This window comes from Spermophilus citellus (assembly GCF_964194105.1).
Source record: "Spermophilus citellus genome assembly, chromosome: 6".
Lineage (NCBI taxonomy): Eukaryota > Metazoa > Chordata > Mammalia > Rodentia > Sciuridae > Spermophilus > Spermophilus citellus.
In genome coordinates this window covers 160,768,636-160,795,309 of record NC_138187.1, presented here as the reverse complement: position 1 = coordinate 160,795,309, position 26,674 = coordinate 160,768,636, and the positions used below count along the sequence as shown (strand labels likewise).

General features: G+C 45.3%; 1 protein-coding gene across 1 annotated transcript; it reads left to right on the top strand.

The window, feature by feature from the left end:
• Positions 1-26,666, top strand: LOC308650781 (maestro heat-like repeat-containing protein family member 9). The gene is made up of 12 exons (XM_081297106.1): positions 1-293; positions 12,809-12,958; positions 15,183-15,337; positions 16,787-16,952; positions 17,903-18,045; positions 18,726-18,863; positions 20,266-20,386; positions 21,829-21,966; positions 23,588-23,764; positions 25,398-25,550; positions 25,646-25,762; positions 26,367-26,666. The coding sequence occupies exons 2-12, from the start codon at positions 12,866-12,868 to the stop codon at positions 26,388-26,390; spliced, it is 1,425 nt and encodes a 474-aa protein (XP_081153232.1). The 5' UTR covers positions 1-293; positions 12,809-12,865; the 3' UTR covers positions 26,391-26,666.
• Positions 26,667-26,674: the final 8 nt, after the last annotated feature.

Sequence of the window (26,674 nt, the reverse complement as noted above, 5' to 3'; positions counted from 1 at the left end):
TTCTTGTCTTCCTTTCACAGCAACAGAGGATTTGAGGACAGGTTTTTAAAACTCTGAGGCTTATCCTTGAAACCTGTTCTGTAAATGAGAGTCTCGGATGCAGACATTCAGTGTTGACTGGGCATAACCAACGATTCTCTCCCTCCCTTCTCATTAGACGAGCGTGGACGCCCCGTGTCTGGGTGTCCTGGCCGCAGAGCTGTCTCTCCTGTGTTGTCATGCTGAAAATGACATCATGAACCAGGCCTCCGTGGGACTGCACCACCTGCTCTGCATCGCCAGGTGGCAGAACGGTAAGAAGGGCTCATCCCACCTGCTGAAGTTATTAAGAATCGGCCCCTAATAATTCTCCTGGGGAGTCCCAGGAAGACAGAATGTCTGGGAATTTCTACATCCCATCTCTAGATCTATAGCTTCACTTTCTAAAATGTGATTTTAAAAAATCTTCCTGGCATTGTCAAGAAATTCTAGTGTGGTATAGTTGGTTCTTCAACATCTGTAAAGTACTGCGCTTAGGGAAGCGTAGGGTGTTGATGTGGGATAGGAAGGCCAGACGGAGGCAGGGCTGGGTGGGAAGGAGAGAGGTTCCTAGTGGACTTGAAAAATAAAGACCTATTTTCTTTCCCTCTAGTGGGTCATCAGCTAGAATTCCTAGAAGACTCTTCCTTCGTTGGTGGGGAAAACTCAGTCCAAAATGAAAATAAATGCTGTAATGGTTGGCCTAACACAGTGTAAATGCCAGACTGGAAAATACCAAAATATTTCCAAGCAAACTAACTATAGCTCAGAACAAAGCGTTAAAATATTTTTAGAATCCTCTGTCTCTCCATCAGGGATGTAATGTCAGAGGATAAAATTACCCTCAGATAAGAAGCAACATATATATATGACATGACAATTAAATATATACATACCCACATATGTATATACATGTATGTATATATATGTTGTTTCTATAAATATAAGCATATGTTATTATATATATTAACACTGCAAAAAGATTAGTGAGCTTATTAACATAGTAATTAGCAAAAATGAAACAGAAATAAAAAGAATGAAAAAAATGAAAAGAGCTTCAGTGAGGTGTGAGACTATTATAGTCAACCTAACACATGTCTAATCTGAGTCCCTAAATATGAAAAAGTGAGACAGAAAAATAACTAAAGAATAATAGAAATTTTCCAAATTTGGTAAAAGCTACATACTCATAGATACAAATAGCTCAATATAGCTTGAGAAAGATGAAGAAGACAGCATCAAGGTACATGATAATTAAATTGCTTACAACAAATGATAAACAGGAAATCTGAGAAGAAACCAGAGAAAAAAGACACATCACATGCCACAGATTCCTTACTAGAAACAATGTAAGCCAAAGGCAATGAAGCAACATCATAAAGAACAGAAAAACAAAAGCTGTCAGAATCTCATAGGCAGCAAAAATATTGTCCAAAATTCAAAGTGAAATAAAGATTTTAGATATGCATTTTAGAATGCATTGTGATAGAATTCAGTTCTGCACCTCAAGAAATGTTAAAGGAATCCTTCAAGGAAAAAAAATGATACCAGATAAAATTTTAGATCTAACTGAAGGAAAAAAAATGAATGGGAAATTGTAGCTATATAAATAAATATTTAAAATATCTTTGTTATTTAAGTTTCTTTGATAATCAAGTGTTGAATACAAAAATCAACTGTTGATCACACAAAAAATAAAAATGTATGACAACATTAGCACAAAGACTTGAAGGGGAAAAACTTTTGAATACAGTTTTAAGTTCCCTGTATGCACAAAGTCATGAAATATCACACAAGTAAACTGTGATATGGTGAAAATGTATTGTATAAACTCTAAAGCAACTTCTAACATAACAAAGACTTATATAATGAACCAAAAATAGAAATAAAATGAGATTATAAGAAATACTTAATCCAAAAGAAGGCAAAGGGGGATGTAGAAAAAGAACAGATGAGAAAAATAAAAATAAATAGTTAAGGGAACAATTTAACCACATTACAATAAATGTAAATATTCTAAATATCCCAAATGAAAAGACAGAGATTGTCAGATTGAATAAAAAGCAAGACTCAAATAAGTGCTACCTACAAGAAACCCACTTTAAACATTAAGGCACAAATAAGTTAAAAGTTAAAGTTGGAAAATTATACAACATGCTAACTTTAATCAAAAGAAAACAGGATTGCAGCTATGAATCAAAACAAAGGATGCTTCTAGAGAAAATGAGAGTCATTTAATAATGACAAAGGAGTAATTACGTAGACATAATAGTCCGAAACACTTACATACCTAAAAGCAAAAATACATTGTTCTAAGAAATCAAAATGTAAACAAAAGAATTGTAAAGAAATATTCAATTGCAGTTAGGGTATTCAATATCAAACTCTCAACAATTCATAATCACACCAAAAAAATCTATAAGGATCAACATTTATAGAACACTCCACCAATCATAAAAATAAGAACATTTTTTAGTGCTTTTGTTAAACAGAACATTTTCCAAAATAGATGATATTTAGATGATAAACATCAAGAAATTAATTATTATAATTAAATGGAGTTCAATTTTAAATAAAAATCAAAAAGATATTCTGGAAAACCCAAAATGTTTAAAAATTGGATAACATACTTCTAAATAACCCACAGGATGGAGAAAGGAAAATGAAAAGTATTTTCAACTACATTAAGTTCAAATTTTCAAAATTTCAAAATCTGTGGGATGCAGGTGAAGGAGTATAAAGAGAGAAATTCACAGGATGACCTGCCTGAGAAAGGAGGAGCATCAATGATCTCAGATTCTACTTCGTAAAACTGGAGAAAGAGGAGCCAACACAACCACAGGAAGCAGCAGAAGGGAAAGAATGAAGATGAGATTAAAATTCACATAATGGAAAGCAGAAATTGACCAAGAAAGATCATCAAACAATGAAACCAGCAGCAGATTCTTTGAGAAGACCATGGGGACCAAAAGGGAGAAGACACAAGTGAACAATGTTAGGGATAACAGAAATGACGTTGCTGGAGACTCTCTGGATATTAGAAGAATCACAGGGGACATTATAAACAACTTCATGCCAATACATTTGACAACTTAGGGAAAACAGAAAAATCAACTAAAAGATACAAACCACGAAAGCTACTTGTGGGGATCACTGAATGCCCCTGTGTCTATCAACAAAACTCAATTCGTAGTTACAGCCTTTTTGCAAAGAAAACACCAGACCCACAAAGAAAAAACTCCAGTCAGAAATTATCTTATAAAAGTTTAAGAAAGAAATCATGCCATTTCTATACCCATTATATACAAATAGAAAAAAAAAAGCCTGGCTTTTCCTGGCTCTTTCTCTGATGCCAGTATAATTCTGATAATAAAACCAAAGATAGTGAGGAGAAAAAAAAACTAACAAATGCCTCTCATGTACATGGATGCAAAAAATTCCCAAGTTTAGCAAATCAAATACAATAATACATAAAAGAAAACCATCATGACTATGTGGAATTTATCCCAGTAGTGCACTCAGCTTCTCATTTGAAATCAATCAATTTGAAATCCACATAAACAAAGGAAAAATAAAACCATGTCGTCATTTTAGTAGACAAAGAGCATTTGATGAAGTCTATCATCCATTCCTTATTTTTTTTTAAAAAGTGATTAAGAATAAAGTAGAACTCTCTTCACCTAATACAGCGTGTCTGAAAATCCTAAAACTACATCATACCCAGGAGGGCAACCCTGAAGGAACTCCATGAAAGCTTTGGGACAAGACGGGGATGTGCACTGTGGCAACTTGTATTCACCATGGTGCTGTAAGTGGCCCGCACACCCTGATCTGATCACTACACACCTCTCCAGAGGTGTTACAGTGCACCCCAGAAATGTGTGGGGTTACTATGTGTCAATTAAAATAGGTTAATACATGAAAAATGACAATTTTAAAATGTAATTTATAATGTATGATTGAGCCAGATGTAAAAACTGTAAGAAATCTTTGGGTTCGGGGTTAGCTCAAGACCTTTTATATAAAATACAAAAAAATGATGCATCAATGAAAAAAAAAGAAAAATTAAGCATCTCCGCTCTTTGACAGGCGCTCTTAGTCACTAAGCCACAGACAGGGAGAAGATCCTTGAAAATTACATATCAGATACAAGACTCATATCCAGAATTCACAAAGAACCCTCAAAACTCAGTGAGAAAAAAAGACAAACAATCTGAAAACATAATATATTTGAATGGTCATTTTGGCAAAGAAGCACATCAGGTGATGTTCAATATAGAGTCGTTAAAGAAACAAAACTCAAAACCATTACTACACACCCAGTGGGATGTCTAAAGCTGAAATGACGGGAGGGAGCCGTGGGTTCATGCAACAACATGGGTGAATTTCGATCATTTTGCCGAGTAAAAGGAATCCATCAAAAAGGGTAGACTCCCATCATTATGTACAACTATAATGCACTAATAAAAATGTGGAAAAAAGGGTAGGGACTATATGACTTCACTTATAAAAAATTAGGAATTGCAAACTTAACTGAAGGCACATGGCAGAAGGCAGATGAGCGGTGGCTTGGGAATCTGGAGAAAGGTAGGGAAGCAGGTGTGAGATGATGGGAAATACATGCAGAAACCTGGAGGCAACAGATGTGCTCATTTCTCAACTGTGGAAATGGGTTTGTGGGGGTACGCATGTGCAAAAACTTACAAAGTTGTGCACTTTAAATAGTATATGTCAATTACAGCTCCATAAAGCTATTTATGGAGTGAAATCCTTAAAAACACATCTTCCTGGAAGTAAGGACATCTGTACCTGGACCTCCCCTTGAGAGCCTGGCTTTCCTGGGGCACCACTCCTCAGACCTTTTCAAAGTACCTCCAAGTTAGTTAACTCTCTGATCAGCAAACCCTGCAACTTAGAAATAGCTTCTTCCAGTCACTGAACATCACATTTGATGGCCTAAATGCATCTGATATCTGGTCAATCTCTAAAAATTATTTATGTCCTTCATTTTTCACATAGCTTATTTTAAATACTTTATACATTCTGGGTCAGTGCCATTATAATATTTTATGAGCCATAGCTATGGGCATAGAGTTACATATTCAGAAGACTAGCTCTATAGAACTGGGGAGGAAAAGAAAATTGGAAAGAGCAATATCATCAAAGTTGTGATCTTTAAATAGCATATGTCAATATATGATCAATATATCATAGTTTACGATCAAGTAGAAACTTTAAACTCTTTTCCTTAATACAACAGACCTTGAAAAAAATTCACCTATAAATTATAAAGCACTTGGAAGTTATTGCCACCTGACTGCTGTTCCTCAAGTGGAAATCCAACCCAAGACCTTACAACGAGACAAACTTAAGATTGCTCAGGTACCATCAGCCCACTTAGGTAAATGATATACAGAGCACTTGGTTTCCTGACTTTTATTCCTATCAAGAAGAATTAAGTCTATTATTCTCAAGTATAGCACTTTGTAGCATTTTCTAATAACAAATATTTATTTGATACATATTTTAATGGTTATAAATGCAAATAAGATGAATGTTTCCTAGTTATACTGTTTTTTGTTTGGCTAAAAAATAGCTGGGTACAGACTGGGCTCTCAAATGGACAGACACTTGGAGCCAGTCACTCAGAAAAACTCCAGGGGTGGCCCTTCAGGCTAGCTGGTCTTCTGGGGAAGAAGGGCCTAGAGTTTCTAAAACTAGAGACATAAGCAGTTTCTACTCCCCTGGCTGAAGTTCCTCCTCCCCTGGTTGGAATGGTGGGAGGCTGAAGATATGCTGAAGCAATGCATCTAACGTGACATAGTAAATACATTACAAAGACAGCTTAAATATGCATATACAGGGTGGCACATCTTTCCAAAATCAAGGGATTTTCCTACTCACAATCCCACAACTATTGCAAGCCTGGTTGACCATGAAGTTGGTCACTTTCATGAAGAAACAAGGCATCTGTGTAGGTTTGTCAGCAAACCATTCTCATCCACCCTGCCATCCCCCTGGTGCCCTAGAGTTAAAACCCTAACTCCATGATTGGGCTAGTGAGGCTGGGGCTGGGAGCTTCCTCGGGGCCTCTTGCAAGTGGCTTATGAGAGTTGCTATCACAACGTCCACCCTGGAGTCCTCTCTTTTCTGTATTTAATGTCTACCAGATTTGGAATTCTTTGGTTGGGGTACCCTGGGTCCTTGTGTGTGTGACCTATTTTTCAGTTCCCAGTTGAGACCAAAGCAAGTTCGATGCTGGCCGTGAGTGCAGGAGCAGTAGGTAGGGACTTTCCCAAGAAGGTGGAATAGGTGAGTTTGGAGCATTCAAGGTTGGAACAAGAAGACCAGTAGGTGGGTTCATAGAATCCAAAGTTGTAGCAAGGAGACTGAGAGGACCACAGTCAAAATCCAAAGATCACAAATAGGAGCATCACAGCCAGGTGTGAGCTCAAGGCACTGAAGCAAAACACCATTAAAATGGGAAGATTGCATTGAAAACATGAAGGCTGTTCACAGACAAAGGCTCCCTCCTTTTATATAGTAACAGTTTGTAAAAGAGGACACTGTCTTATAAAGAAAAAAAAACTCATGGAATTTGTGGAAAGGAAATAATTCAAAACAGTTCATCAGTTTACAAGAAGAGGTTCTTGGCAAAAGCCTGTGCTCTGAAGTGTACGTCCAGCATGGATAAATAAATGACAAGTGGTGGGATGTCAAGTCCCCAGCATATCATGCAACTGTTACAACAGGTAGTGAAAGAACGAACAAGGCTTGTCGTTGGAGCAAATGCCCGTTTATTGAGGAACAGCTCTGCATATTTATAGAGCCAGGGGTGGTTTGACAGTTGGCATGGGGTGCTTTTTGATTGGAGGGTAAGGATCAGGCGAACCAGCAAGGCTAGTCTGATTGGTAGGTAAGGATCAGGTGAGCCAGCAGGGCTCCCCATTGGATGGCAGGATCATGTGAGCCTAGCAGGGCTCACCATTGGATGGCTCTTTTTGGGGGATGGGGAAGTTAGTCTTTGGAGCCAGGGTGACTCCCAACATTCCTCCCTCTTTGTTATTAAATGAGAGTGTGCGTAGACTCATTCTGGCTGCTTCCTGCTGAGATGGGAGAACAGGAGGGAAGTAGGGAGCCCCCACAGGAGAGCAGAAAGGACCCGTATAACAGGAACCAGATCAACGAAGGTTCCTTGCCACCACAGATCCCTGATGACGTCAGTCCATTGGGCATAGGTCTCGACTGGAGGTACCATCAGCAGCCAGGAGTTGGTCATTCCTGAGGAGAGGCTGGTAAAAGCTTGATTAGAAATTTTTTACCCACCTGAGTCTGAATGAACTTTATGATAAAGGGAAGGAACAGGCACAGGGAGTTTTTATAGCCCAAATCTAATGGGATCTCTGGGTCTGCAAGCTGTCTTGTTGGCACAAAGGGTGTTAAGTGTTCAGCCTTGAGTGGGGGCTTGGGCATTTGGGCTTGAAGCAAACAGGTGATATAGAACCAGACAGAGGGTTTGAGAGGCCAGGTCATTCTGCAGCTAACTTTGTTTGGCGTGACCTGCAGACCAGCCTGACCTGCACCTAACACCCTCAATTCCACTCTTCATTCCTAGTCCAATCTAGCTCCCGCCCCTCTCTATTAAGGCTGCTCTTCAAACTTTCTCCTACCTGGGTGTACCAGCTTGCTTCTCTCTTCGCCTTTCTCGAAGGCAGCCAAGGGAGGACAGTGGTTCATTTTTACCATATTTCCCTTTGAGAGCAGTCAGCTCTCTCCAGGTTTTATGTAAAACACCTCAACTTTAAATACTGATACTTGAAATTCTTACGAAACTGGGAGGGCAAACAAAACACACATGTTCCTCCGTAGGCCCAGAAGGCAACTGGTAAAGTGCTCTCTTATGATCACACTTATTCAGGGGTCACCATGCTCTGGACACCTAAGTGCTTTGTCAGAAGGACAACACACAACAGTCCCACTACTGGCCAGATCCAAGCAAGTAAGGGGGGTCTGAAAGGAAGAAAAGGGGGTCTGGCTGGAGGGAGCCCTTAGGGTCACTTGCCTTGAATCTCCAGACATAGGGTGAAGAGAGGAGCCAAGAGAGGCCAGAAATGAGTGGGAGCATTGACAAGAGTACTTAATGACAGGTGATGATTGGCTCTTCTGATGAAGGCGTAGGAGTGCCGGGCTTAAGTCTGGAAATATGAATCCATGGGGTAAGTTGGTTATTAGGTAGTTTGAGTTTGGCTGCCAAGGGAGTGCACATAATCATGAGCAGGACCCTCCCATTTGGCTTTAGAGGGGGCTTTTCCCCAAGTGGGCAATAGTGAACAAGTTGACAAGGTGTTAAAGAGGTAGGGTTTTGAGAGAGACTGGGGTCAGGAAGGAGCCAGACTTGATAGCACCAGAGTTCAGAGCGTAGATGGTAGAGGAGGGGCAGGGTATAGGTTTCGGAGATGGGTAGGGGTTCTGTAGGCAATCCGTGAGGAACGAGGGGATGGCCATACATGACTTCCTAAGGTGAGAGATTAACAGGCTTCTTTGGCAAGGCCCTAATGCGCAATAAAGCCAAGGGAGCACCTCTACCCAGTCCAGGCTTAATTCCATGGTGAGCTTGGTGAGGGTCTCTTTAAGGGACCGATTGGTCCTTTCAACCTTTCCAGAAGCCTGGGGGGGGGGGGGTAAGGGCAATGGAAATGCCAAGGGAGTGATAGCGCGTGAGCCAGTCCCTGAGTTACCTGCGAGGTGAATTCTGGGCCATTGTCTGATTGGATAGAAGTGGGCATCCCGGAACGGGGGATTATGTGAGTAAGCAATAGATCAACTACATCAGAGGCCCGTTTATTGGAAGTGGGAAAGGCTTCAACCCATCCCAAAAAAATATCTACCAATACAAGAAGATATTTTATGTTTTTGATTTGGGGAATGTTGGTGAAATCAATCTGCCAGTCTGCAGCCGGGGTATGGCCGTGGGCCTGAAGAGAAGGGAAAGGTTTAATGGAGTATTGGTATTGGTTCTCTGGCAGATCTGACAAGCGGAAGTGATCTGTTGTAGGAGGGTCTTATCACGTGGGGAAAGGGTGAAAAAGGAGTGAAGGAAAGTAGTGAGACTCTGTGGACTAGAATGAAATAGAGAGTGAGGAACTGGAAGAGTTAACTGTTGGGGATCTTCGGGCCAATCCCTTGTGGTAACCAAGAGTAGCAGAGAGGAGGTAAAGCTCTGTAGGGGGCTGATCAAGCCACTTGATCGGCCTTGGAATTCCCCATAGTAGAAAGGGAGGAGTCAGTTTGGGGCCTTGAAATGGATTATTCCCAGTTGGGAAGACAGCCTGGAGGCTCGTAGTAGGCCAGAAATAAGTGTGGAATTAATGACTGTCCCTCTGGTGGTCAATAGCCCCTTTCTTTCCAAATGGCTGCATGGGAGATCAGGATATGGAAGACGTATTATATAGGGAGAGGGTTTTTCCCTCCGCTAGCTCGCATGCCCTTGTGGCAGCTATGAGTTCAGCTTGTTGGTTGGTGGTATTGGGTGGGAGAGGTTTGCCTCTATGATGGATGAGAGGGAAATGACAGCATACCCCTCCACTCTAACCCCTTCGTGTATAAAGGAGCTACCATCTGAGAACCAGACGAGGTAGGGCAGGGGTCCCCAGAAATGGTGGCAGGGCAGGGTAAAATTGTCTCTAATACCTCCAGGCATTTGTGGACGGGATCTTGTGAGGGAGAAGATGGGAGGAGGGAGGCAGGGTTTAATGGAGAGCAGGGCAGAAAAGAGGTGGAGGTATTTTCAAGGAGAGACAAGGAGGGATAGGACCCTGGAAGGAGGAAGTGACTGTAGCCCCTTGTAAGTGAGGACATTCTTCAGATGGTGAGGAGATGAGATGGTTAGCGGGGAGCCAAAGGTAAGCTTGTGTGCTTCTTTCTGGAGGTCATGGGCTGCTGCTAGGGCTCTGAGGCATGGGGGCCAGCCCCTGATGGTGGGGTCGAACTGTTTGGATAGGTAGGCCACTGGTGCAAGTGTGGGGCCATATTCCTGACACAGAATGCCCAGACTTTGTCCCTGTTTTTACATAGAGGGTGAAGTATTGGGAGAGGTCAGGGAGATGCAGGGCAGGTGCCCAGAGGAGGGCCTTTTTAAAGGGCTTCCCTCCCGCTGAGAGTAGGGGTTCATTTGGGGGGCCCTTGGCCAGATTATATAGTGGCCTGGTGAGGAGGGAGAAATTCAAAAGTAATCCAGGCCCTGAAGTACCCAGCCAAACCCAAAAAGGAGAGTCATCTTTGGTCTTTGGTGTAGGTATAGACACAATTTCCCTTGAAAGATAGAGAACCCTAGAAACATGCTATTTGGGCCTTTTGTGGAGAGGCCCGATTTCCCTTTAAGGCCAAGAAATTAAGTAGGAGAACTCTGTCATCTATTGAGCGCCCTTTGGATGGGCTAGAAGAATTTGTTCGCAAAAGGGGCAGAGAGCAGGATTGGATCAGAGGAAAAAGAAAGCCTGGAAGAGATCCCTTAGAATGGAGGGATCCAGGGACCCAAAAAGGGGCCATCTGCTTTGGTTGTCTAAGGGATAAGTGGGCCAGGCCTGGGTGCTATATTTGATCCAAGAGGCATTGTAGGGGAGAGTCGACCGGCAGAGAGGACACATTACCCATGTAAGGAGGAGGGAAGAGAACGCAGAGAAGGAGGAAACTGATTCATTGGCAAAAGGGGTGTCCCCGCTAGAGCCAAAAAATCAGGAGTGCCTAAGTGGCAGGTTCGAGCTGCAGAGATTAGTCGTCACCGAATCCTGACAGTCGAAGCTCTTGTCCTGGATGGAGACGGAGCAGTGGGAGACCTTGGCCAAGGCTTTTCGGGACCCCTCCTGGAGAGGCTGGATACTCCCAGGGCCAGAAAGAAGGGAGAGGAAGGGGTGGGTAAGCATCCCTCTATTGGCCGAGTCTTAAGGTGAGAGGACTAGGATTTTTGAATCTGCCCAAGGAAGGAATACCTGAGGGCCACCATAGCCTAAAGGCTGTGGTGGGGTGCTTTCCTCCCTGCAGGTGGGCAAAGAGATTTTCCAGATGATAATCAATAAATTGTAAGAGGGGGGATTCGGGGCACTGGGGGTGAAAAGATTGGAGGTCGGAGGCCAAGGTTTGTCTAAATAGGTGTGGACTATCTCGAAGTCCCTGAGGCAGGACAGTCCAAGTTAAAGGCAAAAAGATATCCTCTAAATCTATGACCGAGAAGTGGGTGGCAGTGTGGAGGATCTGAGACAGCAGGGTGTATGGGTTGGGAACCAAAGAATGTATGTTGTAGGCCCAGAAGAACTTTATGGGCCTAACAGAAGTGTTGATGAGTCGTAGGTAGGGCTTTTTTACCGCTAGTATGGGAGTAAGGGGAATGAGCAGGACGGAGGTACCCCTTGCTAAGAAGGTCCTGAATATTCAGGAAATGGTGTGGGGGTGTGGGTATCCCATACAATCAGGTCAACTAGGTTAGTATGGTATTTCAAGTCAGCCTCACAAGTGGAGCAGAATGGCCAATTTTCTTCCAAAAGGGCCAGAAAAAATGAACAGGCCGATTCTGGGGCCTGACTGATGCCAGGAGCCTGTATGTTGATTGTTGTATTGAATTTAGAGAGAATATTTCAGCCAAGCAAAGGAACTTGACATTGGGGCATAACTAGGAATGTCTGAGAGAATGAGAAGTTGCCAATGGAACAGAGTAATAGGGGAGTCTTTCTTGGATAGATGGTCTTTCCTCCTACCCCGACAATAGGAGAGGTGGATGGCACTCCTTGCTAAGAAGTTGCAACTCTTTGCCCCCAGAATTCTGTCAGGACTGAGAAGGTAGCTCTGGTGTCAAGGAGAAAGTCAACCTTGCACCTATCCACCTGAATCTGCACCCTGGGTTTCTGTCTATTGATTGTTACGGCCAGGGACAAGGACCCAAGGCACCGTCAATTGATTGCCATGCCCAGAAGGATGGAGGGTTCCCTCCTATGGGATCTAGGACAGTCAGAGCCCCAATGACCTTGTTGTTGACATTTAGGGCATGGGGTATGCGGAGTGCATGGTGCGGGGCATGCCCTGGCCCAATGTCCCTCCTTGCCACACTTGAAGCAGGCACCCAGGGGGGTTTTCGGTGATGGCCATGCGTCATTCCTACTTGGCAATGGCTCTCAGCACATTCTCACTCAGACCTCAGTCCTGTGGACGATACAGAAAAGCTTTACTGGTGGGACTGGGTACCTTCTGAACTTGGAAGAATGTGATTTTTCTCATGTAAAGGACAAGGAGAAAAGAGTTCATTCATCTTTCCTTGGTCCATAATCATACAATTGTATTCTAATTTTTTGGTCCTTGGATATTCCTCTGACTTTAGAAGAGGGTTGTTTGCGTAGTCGTTCTTTGACCTCAGTGGTGGGCCGACAGACCCTCTCTCTCTTCCTAGTTGTTGATGTGCACATTTGAGTCACCTTGATTTCTTGCCCACCTCCTCCTGCATCTGCTGACTGTACTTGTTTCTGACCTTAGCAAACTCATTTCCAAAGCTAAAGATGTCCACAATACCTGGACAGCAGAATTGTTTTAAAATCAGAACACAAAACCGAATAAAATTACCCTTGGATTATAGTCGTCTTTATACTGACACTATTAGAAAATATAACTTCTGTTAGTTTTTAATAAAGGAAGAGCCTACAGAGGCCCATGAAAGTCTTGAGGCCCTGTCTGGCCCTGGAGCTTCCCCCAGGGTCTGAGTTCAGCATTTTCCTGTCTGAGGCCACAACTCTCCTTCTGGTTGCAGAGTGTAGGAAACACTTTACTGCCCTCCTTGCTGACTGACTTTGTGTGGACCCTCCTGATGAAATTGTCTGAAGCCAGTTTTGAAATCGCCTCTGAGGCAGCCTCTATCCTGAAGCTGACTCTGCAGTATCACTCCCAGAAGGTCACCATGGTAAGACTCAGCAGTGAGCAAAGGCGGGGAGGGCTTATTCTCTCAAGTCTACTTTTTGACTTTGCTCTAAATCTATTTCTCTCAGTTTATAGTCCTTGCCATTTTTCATTCTGTCACTTTACTAAAATGAGGCTTTTTTAAATGGAATATTTCACCATATAGAAAATTTTAGAGAATATGATAATGAATATCCACCCATCAATCCTATTAAATTATAATATTTTGCCATATTTGATCTTTTTAAAAGAAATCTTTCAATAACAATAACAGTAGAGTCATAATTGAAATCTGCACAGCCTTTAAGGCAAGTTTTCAAGGACCCTCAGCTTGGCATAGTTTGTAGAGTCTAGGAAAAATGAAAGATGGACCTGTGTCCTCGCCACATGGGAGTACAGTGTCATTATGTGTGTCAGCACACAAGGATGGTCACTGTTCCTCTGAGGTCTCCCTCTCTCAAGTATTCATTATTTGTTGATGTTCAAATTTGATGTTTTTCTAAATAAAAAGAACAATTTTAGTTTTAAATAATTTTAAACTATTACATAAATTTTGCTATCCACATCTATATTGCAAAATGCCATTTACCAAAATAAAACAATTTGTATTTTATAGCATATACACACAAATACATTTCATTGTTACCAAATGAGTAAAAACACTACTCAAAACTAATTCAGCTGCTTTTATTTTACTTGTTGTCATTCACATAGTCTAACATCCTCTCCTTGCTGATAAGTAAAGAAAGATGGAAAGAATATATGGGTTTCTGCCTAAGTCTGCTTTGTGTAGTTATATCAGAATCCCTGAGGCTGGATGATTCAAAACAAATAGAGATTCATTTCTTACAGTTTTGGAGCCTGGTAAGTCCCAGCTTGAGGATCCTGCATCTAGCAAGGGCCTCCTTGTGGCATCATCTCATGGTGGCAGGCAGAAGGGCAAGGGAAGATTGCAAGAGGGAGAGAGAGCAAGGGACTTTTTTTTCAAGGAGCTCCTACAATGACTACCCCACTCACTCTGCTCCACAGAGTTCTCCTCTAACAGGAGGAAAGAGCATCCAAGGGAGGCTAGATGAAGCCATTCCAAGTCCCTGGAGAGAAAGAACACCACCAGAAAGCCAGAAACAAACATCCTCTGTTACAGTAAACCACTAACCACATAGAACGGAACAAAAATGGGGTTCTCTGACTTTATCACCCTTCCCCAGCTCCCACAGACAACTGGGCTACCAAGCCTAGGGGGTTAAAAATACACCCCCGCCCCAGTGGCACATAATGATGTGTGGCCTTAGGAGCTCTGCGTGGGTCTAACACATGGAGTGTTTCTCTGAGTTTGAAACAGATCATCACCCCAGAGTTGAGCACCCAGGGCCGGGGCTGGCTTGTTCTAGGGCTAAGCCGCATCAGAGCAGGAGGAGGCCAAGCAGCAGCAGCTCTGGGCCTACAGTGAGGAGGTCCCTGGAGGAGACAAGGTGTAGGTCTCTGGTGCTTGGAGCACCCATGGTACGGGAGGGCTCTGCACTATGCGAGACTTCATTGCTTTCAGACACATTCCAGGTCTAGCGGGGACTCTCCTGTTCAGGAATGGGTAAAAAAGGAGGAGAAGTAAAACAAACATGGAACCTGTGAACAGAGTTTGCGAGATTATGGCTCAGGGTTCAGCACTCTGGCTGATTCCTCTCGTCCCAGTTCGTGCCCTCAATATGCAGATTCAGTTCTTTAATTCTCAGAACAATTTTTGAGATAAATATGTCCACCATTATTCTACTCAATTGTTTTGACTTTCTTCTTTAAGATAATATATATTTTTTTCTATCATTAAGCTTGTATGCCTTATATAATGAAGTCTGGCCTCCCAAAACAAATTTTCTAAAAATGGGCATTTCTCCAATATTCATGAATGCCCAGCTTTTTAAAATTATCACTGCATAGCAACACAGAAGAGCGAGACCCACTGTGGCGCCATCCTACAGGCTCACAGCGTAACTTGATCAACTTCGGCCCCGGCACCTCCCCTCCTCCCTCCCTGCCCATCCTCCTCTCCTGATGGTCCCCCTTCTACAGAAGTGCACTGTGTGGTCACACACATCACACACACTTTCTGCTGGTGCGTATTTGTGTGTTCACTGCTGCTCTGATCATTCTGAATTCTTCATGGAGCAATGCCTTAGTTGAAAGGTGGCCTTGCCGTGGGAGACTGGGGTCGATCTGAGGAATTTCTCTTCCAGGTGTCTAAGATTGTGAATTTCATTTATAAGAAGCTGTGTGAAGATCCCTCCCACAGCATGAAGCACTCTATGCTGCGGGTCACCACCTTGCTGACGCGCACTTCACCCAAGAAGGTCATCTTTCAACTCATGGACTACCCGGTGCCCGCTGATGAGTAAGGAGACCCCCACTGACCCCCCTACCCCCATCCAGGTTTGTTCCCAGACTCCACAGTCAGAGGGACTTGGCTCAAATCTCCACCCATCATGGTTAGGCCAGTTCCTTATTTCTGAGGATATCTATCTTTACAACATGTTGGATGATTGTGAGACTTAGATAAGATCATATCTATTAGTTGTAACCTTGTAGGATACCTGGTTCACAGTAGGACCTCAAGAAATGTCGATTATCTGAGGCTTTCAATATATTCTATTACAGATCACACAGGAACAAACTTCTCAAAATGATGAAGGATCTTTTCTTCCCATTTATGAATTTACTCTTTTTTTTGAGGGAAAAAATTCATAGAGTGTTTTTTTTTTAATGTTCTGAACAGAGTATATACTTTTTTTTCCTGACTGAAAGATTGCTGGTTTTTAGGAGGCTGAACCCACAGCATATCTCACTATCCATTACATTCCTGGAAAGAGCGCGGGGAGACACGGTGTCCCCCCCCCCCTTCAGGCGTGAGGCACCGCTGTGCACACAGTGTCATCCGCCCTCGAGCCTTTGTGGGGGAATAGACCCAAGAGGGCAAAACCTGCTGACAACTCCAGTGCCGATGACCAGCAGGGAGGCACAGGGAGCGGGCAGAGCCAGGCAAACCTGCCACCTGGCCCAGGTCTTAGGCACTGGTGAGCAAGGACGGGTGGAAAAGGCTCAGACCTGGAGCCAAGCTAGAGAAGTTATGAGCAAGATGCAAGAAAACAAGACAGGCCTGCGACGGGCTGTCCACGGGGTCCTCAGTGTGAGCCCTGAGGGCAAGGGCCGCTGCACAGAGTGGGTACATCCACGTAATCCAGGCCCCAAAGTAGGAGCCAGGAAGACTGAGCTAGCGGCATCAGAACTCGGCATAGATCCACAAGGTCTCGGGAATATATCGGCAAAAAGATAAGCAGCAGTTTTTAAGATGAGCAAAGGTAGGAATAATCATGAACAGCGGCTGAGTGTGTAGGGAACAGAGCTCGGGGACTGAAGAAGCCAGGGCTCTAGTCACATCTGTGTCACCATTAAAATTTTATGGTACATTTGGCCAAATGAGCTCCGGTTTTTATTTTTATTTGTTTAGTTATTTTATTTAGGGTGTTGAAGAATCGTCTACATTTTATTCGCATTTGTATCCCCATGCCAGTCTTTAAGTGTGCCACTCTTCCTGGACTAACGGGATCATGAGCTAGAGGAGCGGAGTTTGGGGTGCAGAGAACATGAACTTGGCGGACATTTAAATAGCAGTAAGAAATGACCACACAGACATGCAGACTGTTTTTGTTTTTTAAGATCTTATTTCACTTCTTCCTCTGTTTTTGAGGATAACCACACGTGGGATCACTAGAACGGGATGCCAGTCCACCTGGGGCGGGTCCACGCGGGCTTCCCCTAAAGCCGCAGCCCTCTGTGTCCACAGCACTCTAATACTGATGTGGCAAGCGGCGGGTTCCGAGGGCAGCGTGGCCCCTCTTGTGCTGAAGACTATCCTTCTGATCCTGAAAGGAAAGCCCGGAGAGACGGAGGAGGACATGGAGGAAAAGAGACGCTTCTCCCTGGACGCCACCAACATGATGCCTGTGGCGGTAAAGGACACGCGTACCTCCTCCCAGCCTTGTGTTCCTGGGGGGAGATCCCAGCCTGCAGTCACTCTTCCTGCACCCAGTCCCCGCTCGGGCACCCACTCTCCAACACCCTGTCAGACCTGGGAGCTTGCATTCTGCTGAGAACAGAGGCGAGGAACAAATGAGTGTGACACGTGTCAAAAGAAACATACATTGGTGTGGGTGGGAAGGCGAAGGTTAGGCCAGCGGGTCAGGGCAGGCCTCTCTGCTGAGGTGACATCTAGTCAGACACCTGAGTCTGGTGAGGGTGGTCTTTGCATGTGTTCAGGAGGAACAGAAGAGCAAATGTCCTGTGGTGACTGGAGCTCACCTGTGTTGGGGAATGCCGGGAGGCCCAGGAATCTGGCTGAACTGAGTTAGGGCGCAGGTGTAGGTGGCAGAGGGGCAGCCTCCGGCTAAATCACATAGTCATCTAGACACGGGAAGGGCTAATTGCACCTGCGTCCAGTACACGCAGCCCCAACGACCCAAATCACCATTTTGGGGAATAAATTCAGGTTTTGCAGAAATATAACAGAGGAACATGGCGAGGTGCTGGGACACGAAGTTCTGCTGTGCTGGCTTCCCAGGGGTCAGCACACCAAAAGACCCAGGCACCAGCCAGCCCACCCTTTACCTATGCCACTTCCCTGGATTGCTCAGTGGGGGGGGGGGAGCGCTGGGTTATTGGTAGGACTCCTCTTCACGTCCACTGATGAAGGACCTCGGGACGTGGGCCCTCCTGGGAGCCAGCCTGCTTCATGCTGGTTTGGCAGCCAGTGACCGGTGCTCTGGCGCTCCTGGCTCTGCTGTTGCTGGGGGGACGGCAGGCACGCGGCTGCCTTCCTGGGGCGGGCGGGGTGGCGGGGTGGGGGGTGCAGAGCTCCGCCTTTCTTCATGGCCAATGCTCACGGGCCTCTTCCTCCTGACAGGCGTCGCAGGCTCTGTGCACGTTTCTGCCCGTGGGCTCTTACAAGAAGGCCGTGGCCCAGTTCTTCCCGCACCTCCTGTTGGCCCTCATGCTGCAGCTCTTCTACAGCAGCCAGCTCAGAGTGATGCCCCAGGACAGGCCGCTGTGAGAGCGCCCACGACGAGCGTCCAGCCCTGGGGCCCCGGGGGCTCCTGCCTCCTGCGGGTGCATTCACCGACTGCCCTGTCCTCTCCTCTGAAGGGCGCAGTACCTTCAGAGAAGCGCCACCCGAGGACCTAGGCAGGACCTGCCCCCCCCACCCCGTGTGTGCATGTAGAGGCCACCAGGCCCCGGGACACTGTCCACTCCCCTTGCTCTGTGGGGACGGGGTGAGGGAGGAGGGGCAGCACTGCATCCCAGCCCAGCGGTTAGCGGTTTGCCTTGTCTGGTGTGGACATGTAAACCAGGGGGCACCCTGAAACAGGAGCCGGCCCTGGATGTATGCCCCACTCCCTGCTCTTTAGGCGAACCACCGCAGCAGATGGAAACCTATCCTATCTACTTATGGCATCCACCAAGGAAAGGGACACCTTCAGCAGGCTGTCACATTGTCCAGCGTCTCTTACCAATAAGCCCATAAACTAGCAAGAGGTTCTGTGGGTAGCCCAGGATCTTGTGGCTACGGTTTTAATTCAAACTCCACCCCTTATACTGCTGAGATGACCGTGTGGGGTGACCTCCTGCCTCTGAAACATCCCCTTTCTCCAAACCCTATCCTGCCTAAGAGGGGGTGCAGGGCCAGGGCATGCATACTTGGTTATGTGAAGTTCGCTGTCCTTTACTAGCTATGCCCGGGACGCCCTGAGAGCTCTGCTGAACTGTTCCGGATTACAAGAGGTGGATGCTGCTCTGAAGAAAAAGAACTGCTGGAACCAGTTTTCCCAAGCACTGTATCACCAACTCGGGGTTCACCTCATTGCCAAGTAAGAAAGGGGGCGCCGTGTAGGAGGCTTGGTCTCTGTGCCACCTTCTCCACCTTCCTTCACGTAGGTCACAGAGAACACAGTTGGCATCTCCTCCAATGTCTAAATCTCTCCAAATGATCTGGATTGGCTCTGGATTCTTTTTCTTCAACTCTTTTGAGGAGTTTTTTTTGGGGGGGATATTTTCCCTATCCTTCTCTTTTACCTGATGATACCCAATTATCCTCTCTCCGCAGAACAGGTTTCTCTTGCAGGTACCTTTCAGAGGACCAAAGGTGAGTCTGGTTTTTCCCTTCTGATGTTAAGCTGTTTCCTGCTCTTCAGGCACCAGAACTTTCTAGGTGTGCTTTAAAGAGCTCCGGTAAAGACCTGTGTCCAACGAGCCAGATAAGTTTTGGAAAATGTGATAGAATGGAACTTTCAGTTTTTGTGTACTGGAAAGGTTGTTTTCTAGTTAGTCTTCAGTGAACAGCACGCTTAGGATTACAGGGATCAGCTTTTCTGATCAAGAATTAAGCTACGGTGCCTTGTCAACATGACAGATCATTTGTGCCCAACCCAGAGAGGGCAGCCTATGTGGTTCACGGGTGCCTTTAAAAGTGGCCACTTGTCTGCACTTCCTGTGTGAGAGTGTAGTACTCCTGCACCCTACAAGTGGACCCTAATTAAGCATCACCCTGCCCTTAGTATCGTAGATCCTCTGACTCCAAGCTTGGGATAGACCAGCAGCAACAGCATTTTAACTGGGAGTTAAAACTCGGACTCTTGTATTAGCAAGATCTGGCTGGTTTGAATGCACCTTAAAGTTTAAGGAAGCCAGTGTGGAGTCCTGCCATGGAAACTCTGTCACGGCCCCTTCCTGGTCCTGCCTCTACCGAGCTGATCCAGGCCCTTGTGTCAGAACCACTGTGAGCCCAGCCCGTGTCCCAGTGTCTGGAGGATGGCTTAGTGCACCAGAGCTCGCCGCCGCTTCTCCTGAGCAACCCAAGATGGGCCCCGACTCTCTCCTTCCTCACAGAATTAAAAGGAAGAGCTTGATTCGAAACCTCATAGGTGACCTGGGTGGCTGTCTTGAATGGAGCTTGAGACATCTATTTCTTCTCCCTTTGGACAAGGACTGGATCTTGCACAGAAATAGCTCCTCCTGTTGTGTGGCCAAGGATGTGGGAGACGGGATAGAGGGGCCAGGAAGAAACGGCAGCAGGTCCAGGGTCGCTGGCTCTGCAGTCTGTAGAACCCGTGGTGGGCTGTGGCCTCCCCTGGATTAGGGAACGGTGGGCAGTGTCTTGTCCTTGCCACCTGCGAGCTGGAAGGCGGAGGGCAGCATCGTCTCTCCTCACTATCAGGACTGGCCGACGTGTGCTCTCGTTCTCTGCTCACTGGGGCTTCTTCTCCTTTACAGAACTCTCAGTGAGTTCAACTTCCCACAGTTTCCAGAGACTCTACATTATTTCTACAAGATCTCCGTGGAAGGTCCTAGAAGGTCCGAAGACAATATCGTCACAATAATATTCTTCACTGAAGTGAGTTTCCAGGAGAGCTTGAGCGGTGTCTGGTGCCTCCCCTGGTCCTCACCAAGCTGCCCGCAGCCTCTCCCCTCCACCCCTGCCCGCTCCTACCAAGACTTAGGAGAACGGCGGCGGCGGGGAGTGGGCTGAGGCCCAGGGAGGGGAGCCACACCTGGATGAGGGAGGGAGGCCGCCCTGTTGATTTTAGCATTTCTTTAAACTCAAGTGACATGTCTGTTTCCAACTGTCAACATCAGATGGTTATTGTTTTTCACTGCTTTGTGTCGTCCTTATTATATGCCTGTCTGACTGCTGTGGTTCAGGATGTTGGCCCACTAACTGGAGGAGGGGTGTCTGGCATTTCCATGGCTCCTAGGCTTTCAGTTCCACGCCAGGGACGTTAAGTAAGCGTCTTGCTCTAGGGAAGTGGTGAACACTTCTGAGGAGGTATGTGATTTGGAGGAAAGCTCTCTGGAAGATCGTGGCAGGAAAGCCTGACCCCTCCCTCTCACCCGCTCTTGCTGTACCATTTCCTTCCAGTTTTCTCCTGTTTTTCCTGCACACTTTACCTATCTAAGCAACGTTTGAAATTCTTCCATGAAAATTGTGTTTTTAAAGCTGTCAATGCATATTTTAAGAGATTTTAAAAATGCACATATTTGAGTGCCTGTTTTAGGTGCAAGATGGCTCGTGATAATCACATCTTTGGGGGAAACTGGCTGTTACAGACTAAACCTCCTCAACTTGGCCCCCAGGTCCCTCCTGCCTCCTGTCCTCCCTGCCCCCTACCCTATGGCTGCTCTTTTAAAAGATGCTCAGTCACACCCTGCCTCATCAACCTCAGGGCCTTAGTACATGATCACCATCCCTGGAAGTGTCTTCTTCAAACACTTTATCCAGCTAATGCCAACTCGGCCTTCACGTCTAAATCTAAATATCACTCTTCATTCTAAATCAAATTTTCATCACAGTCGAAATCCAGTACCTGGTGAATGTTCTCGAAGCATCTGCCAGCTCTCCTTCCTAGTCCTGGCCGCAGCTCATAACTCGGCTCCTTCTTTGGAACAGTGTCTAGTATTGTCTTGCAGGGCACCAGCCTCTCAGCTCATCCGTAACTCACAGGGTCGTGGGCCGGGACTCTTTTGCTCACCAGGCCGTTTATAGGCATCACCTGTTGGCAACATCCCCGGTCAAAAAAACTCCACCCTGTGAGTGAGTCTTAAATGGGTCATTCAGTTTCCAATGATGAAGAGAAGCCATGAAAACAAAGCAAAGCATCTGTGAGTTACTCTAGTCGTTGTCCCCTGTCCCCTCTTCTATGAGCACCCAAACGTGTAGAGCCATACACACAAGCTCTTGGAGTTTGTATTCTGGTTTGCTGAAAATGTCTTGATTTGGTACCAGGCAGAAATCATGCCACAGTTGGCCTGAACTCATCATTAACTCTTTTCTTTCAGCTTCTGAATAACTTCTTCAAGGACCCATTCCCAGAAGAATTTATGGTCCTCTACAAAAACTGGATCAACGACTCCAACCCTGTAGTTAGCAAGTTGAGTCTCCAGAAAATCGCCAACATGGCCCCCGTCATCAATGAAGTACGTGGGTGGGGTTGTGTCCACCCGCACCACCAAAATCATAATTGGATATTCCGATGCTGCTCAAGATCTTTATGATAAAACATCGATATTATTTTTCAGTTTCTGTAAATCACAGCACAATTAGTATATTTTTTTTCAATAAGAATACTGAGTTAAATGAAGAGAATATAAGCAACTTAGGGGCTTTAACACCTTATTTATAAATTTTCCATAAAATCATTCATTGCCCTCAAACTTTATCACCCGTGGCCTCCAGGAACACCCCTCTTCCAGTCTACACCACAGACTCCTCAGCAAGTTTCCCTCCAGCGCACACGGTACACTCACCAAGTCCCATCTGGGGAGCACTCGGCTTCTCCTTCCATGCCTCACCCTCTCTGTCACCTGCCATAGGCATGTTTTTCTCCTTTCCCAACCATCAGCTCAAGGTGGACCTCACTGAATGGCCTCATCCCTTCTCAGAGCCAAACCCCCCATGAGCACTGCCTCATGTCACGGACCCCAAAGTACGGTTGTAGAGCCACCAACATCACCACCAGATCCTGGGGGCCTGTTAGAAACACAGGTCCGGGGGCCCACCCCACACCCTGTGGAATCAGAAATTCTGGGTTGAGGACCTTCAGTCTGTGTGTTAAAAGAATCTTCGGTTGATTCTAACACAGGTTAAAGTTGAGAGTCACCGTCTGGCCTGGTTCCCCCTGAATCGGACGAATGCCCTCCAGTCCCTGGAGCTAAGCCTGCCTCTGGGTTCTGCAATTCCAAACTCCAGCGGGTCTTGTACCACGCGGAGACTGCAGATGCTGCGTGACTCATTGTTGATTTAAGAATGAGCCTCATAATAAGTAATAATATAACTAATAATAACTAACAATGATGACTCCATTACCTATTCAGCAGAGTCTCCAAAAGCTCAAGGCCTGTCCGTAAACACCACTTTTGCATTTAGAACGGCATGAGCCATGGTCTGTTTGCTTTAAATAAATCACGCAAGTGAACAGATTTATCGGCAGCGAACATTCTTTTAGGAAGCATCAAGTTTTTCATTGCTTTGTCCAGAGCTCTGGCCAATGTCATTGACGAAATGGGGACTCTGTGTCCAGAATAGCGAGGAGAATGAAATAGAAGTACTGCCGGGATCTGGGCTCAGGTTTCCCTGCTGTTGACGAAGCCCAGTGTTCCAGCTGGATAGAGGCCTCCACCACTCAGGAGTGTAGAAAATAGTCAGTTGTCACCAAAATAATCGGGAATCCATCACTTTGTAGTCTTACCTTTGGTTTTATTTAATGCTAAACTAATACAATTTAACTTTTAATAATGACTTTTTAAAAAATATTTTTGGTTCTCCATGACCTTTATTTTTTATTTATGTATATGTGGTGCTGAGGATGGAACTCAGTGCTTCACACATGCTAGGCAAGTGCTCCACCATGAGCCACAACCCCAGCCCCGACTTTTAATAATGACATTTTAAAAATAGTAGGCCACAAAATTTTTGGCAACTTGACAAGTGACTCTTGCGAGCCAGGGCCAGCAGACTAGACTGAGACGTGCAAGCCAAACACTAGCTCTAATCTCCTCCAGTTCCCAAATCCCACCATCTTCCTCCTTTTTCATGCAGATAGAAAATGTCTGCAGCCTACTGACATCCATCCTGGAAGCCTTCCATTCCAAGGAACACACCGTTGTCATCCGGGCCTTGCTCACCCTCCGGAAACTTCTATGCAAACTGGACAGGGTGATCTACTCCTCACTGTGCGCCAAAATCGCTTCCAGCTACCGTCCTCTGATGGATCACGTGAGTTAGGTGGAGAACTGAGTAGAGGAGCCGAGGTTGTGGGGTTCAGCGGAAGCCCCAGTGGAGATCCTGCCGTAGCCTGGCCTCACCAGCAGGCGGCAGTCTTCCCCCAGAGCCAGCTTTTCTGCTCCAGGCTTGAGTATTTGTGGGACCCTTTTATTTAATTATTTTTAAACTACATTGTGACAATCTAGAAAAGTTTGTCCCTAAGGAAGGAGAATCAGTGCTGGGGATGTGGCTCAAGTGGTAGCGCGCCCGCCTGGCATGCGTGCAGCCTGGGTTCGATCCTCAGCACCACATACAAACAAAGATGTAGTGTCCTCTGAGAACTAAAAAATAAATAAATAAATAAATATTAAAATTCTAAAAAAAAAAAAAAAAAAGGAGAACTGAAGAACAGTCTCTGATCATGGGTGAAAGAGGACAGTAAGTTAGTGATGTTCATACTAGAAGATGATGATTCCTCAATACTAGAAGAGAAGATTGTATTTTTTAAAATAGTTTCTGACTCTGGCAGAGATTTTTCCCTTCTAGAGTCTTCATAATGCAGTCAGTTCTTACTTGGCCAACTGTATGCCCATAGGTGAGGCACTCCCATCGCTATTGATTTGCAATTCCGCAAAGTCCTCTAGCCTTGAACACAGCCTGGGTAAATTATCCCCAATTATGCAGATTATTCCAGTTTATATTTTGAGGACATGATTAAGTACTATAGTCTTCCCATATTTAAGAAATTCACTTTTTACACAAGATTTTTTTTTAACACCATCTGAATTCTGGTAAGTAAAATTTTTCATGTTTTTTTTAACCAGTTTCAATATTTTCCCCAGTTAAAGCATAACTGCCAAATGAAAATGACATACTTTATTTTTGTCCAATGTGACATTTTGATATATGCACAGGCTGTTAAATGATTAAATCAAGCTAACCAATGTAATCCATCTTTTCACATATCTTTTTTTTTTTATGGTGAGAACATTTTAAGATCTAATCTCTTTGCAAGTTTCAAGTACAAAATGCATTATGGCTGACCATAGTCAACGTGCTATACATTATTAACACTCTAAAAGTTATTCATCCGTCCAACTGAAGCTTCAGACCCTCTAATGAACATGTCTTGCATTCCTCCACCCCCACCGCCTCCAGCTCCTGGCGACCACTGTTCCACTCTGTGTGATGAGTTTGACTCCCTCAGGGTGTGTGTGTGAGGCCAGCAGGCAGGGATTGTCTGTCCATGCTGTGCCTAGCCGAGTTCAAGCCATATAGTGTCCTCTGGGGTCCGTTGTAGTTTTTGCAATGATTTTCTTCTTTATTATGACTTAGAGTACTTGTGGGGCAGAGGGGAGGTGCACACTCACACGTGTGGCCTTTATCCATGCTTCCATTAGTGGGCATTAGGTCAATTCTACATCTTGGCTGTGGTCGATGATGGGTAAGTAAATCTTATGTTAAAACCAAAAGAAGAGCTCTGTAGACGAGGTCTTTCCTAAAAACAAATAATAATTTCATACATTTGAATATATGAATATACGCATATAAAATAGATAGATAAGTAGATCGTGTTGATTGAAGACAGCAGTGGTACCAGTGTGCTCAGATGAGGCCCTTTCTCTTTTCCGCATGCACCTGGCAGAGCAATGGGGGCATCCGGAGCATGGCCATTCGACACTTTGGTGAGTTGCTGAAGGATATGAGTCAGTACACCTGGATGCTCGACCCTTTGGCCCTTGGAGCCTTGGTGCCTCTGATCCTGTTTTTGGAGGACAAGGAGATAAGAGTCTCAAAAGTAAGACTTTTTCCCCCCTTAATTTTGCAGAAAATCACAATGTTTTATGCAACCACAAAAGAAGAGATCTTAAGGGACCTTTTTGTATCCCACAGGCATGTAAATACGCATTAAGAATCTGTGCCTCACAACTGAGGTGGCCCACGCCAGTTTTTCTCAAAGATGAAAATTACAACTTTGAGCTGGTGGTGCTCAACATCTGTAACCACCTTGTAAGTAGCCCTTCCCTTTTCCACCGTTCAGACCCACAGACAGAAGGGAAGGGCCGCACAAAGTGACGAAATGGGGGAGGGCAGGGGTGATCCTGAAAGAATGTGAAGAAAACATAACAAGTAAGTGTGATTGTGGCCAGGGCTTGGGATGGCCGAAAACGAGAATTCCCCGCTTCCTCTTCTTCTTGGAGTTCCTTTGCCACACCTCGTGGCCTGGTCCCCTGAAAACCAGCGTGGGCAGTGGAGACACGTGGGGGTGGCAGAGAGCTCAGCACAGGTGGGTTCCGGAGTCACATCGTGAACAGCTCGACGCCTGCCAGAGAGTGTGTCACACACAGGACGCCGCAGGCTTCGCTGGTGCTGATAGAGTAGGAGCCATTGGTGTCCTCCGTCTTGAAGCCTCTCTGAAGGGAGAAAAATGTCTTTTAAACAATTGAGAGATGGTTCTTTCCCTTTTTATTCTTAGGCTGCTTCTCACGAGAGCTACATTACAGATTTAATATCTGGTACCTTAGGGTTCCTGGGGAGCTCCCGGCTATACCTGAGGAGAGGATCGGTTATTTTAGTAGGTAAATAAATTTAACTCTATTTCTTGTCTTTCAAGGTACAGAGGAGTCTAGCAGTGTAAGTCTGCATTAAGTCACAAATCCTCTCTATTTATGACGCCCAGCGCCTGTGACGGTGCCATCTGTGATGAACAGAGGTTAATAATGAGCTGAGAGCAGAGGTGTCTTTGCAATGCAGTTGCATTGGTCAAATGATCGCACAGAATTCGTTCAACAGGGCCATTTCAAACTTTAAGACAGAGACCTATCACAGCTCATCCTTCCTTTCACTGCCTAAAAGTCACTGTCCAAAGAACAACTTTAAAACATGCACCAACCAACGCCATCGTCAGCAAGCCTTGGACAT

Bases quoted from the DNA above. Each gene is read 5' to 3' on its own strand.
- LOC308650781 (XM_081297106.1), top strand. From the start codon at position 12,866: ATGAAATTGTCTGAAGCCAGTTTTGAAATCGCCTCTGAGGCAGCCTCT. The intron at 12,959-15,182 runs GTAAGACTCAGC...TTTCTCTTCCAG, and splicing joins ACTCCCAGAAGGTCACCATG to GTGTCTAAGATTGTGAATTT. The intron at 25,551-25,645 runs GTAAGACTTTTT...TGTATCCCACAG, and splicing joins AGGAGATAAGAGTCTCAAAA to GCATGTAAATACGCATTAAG.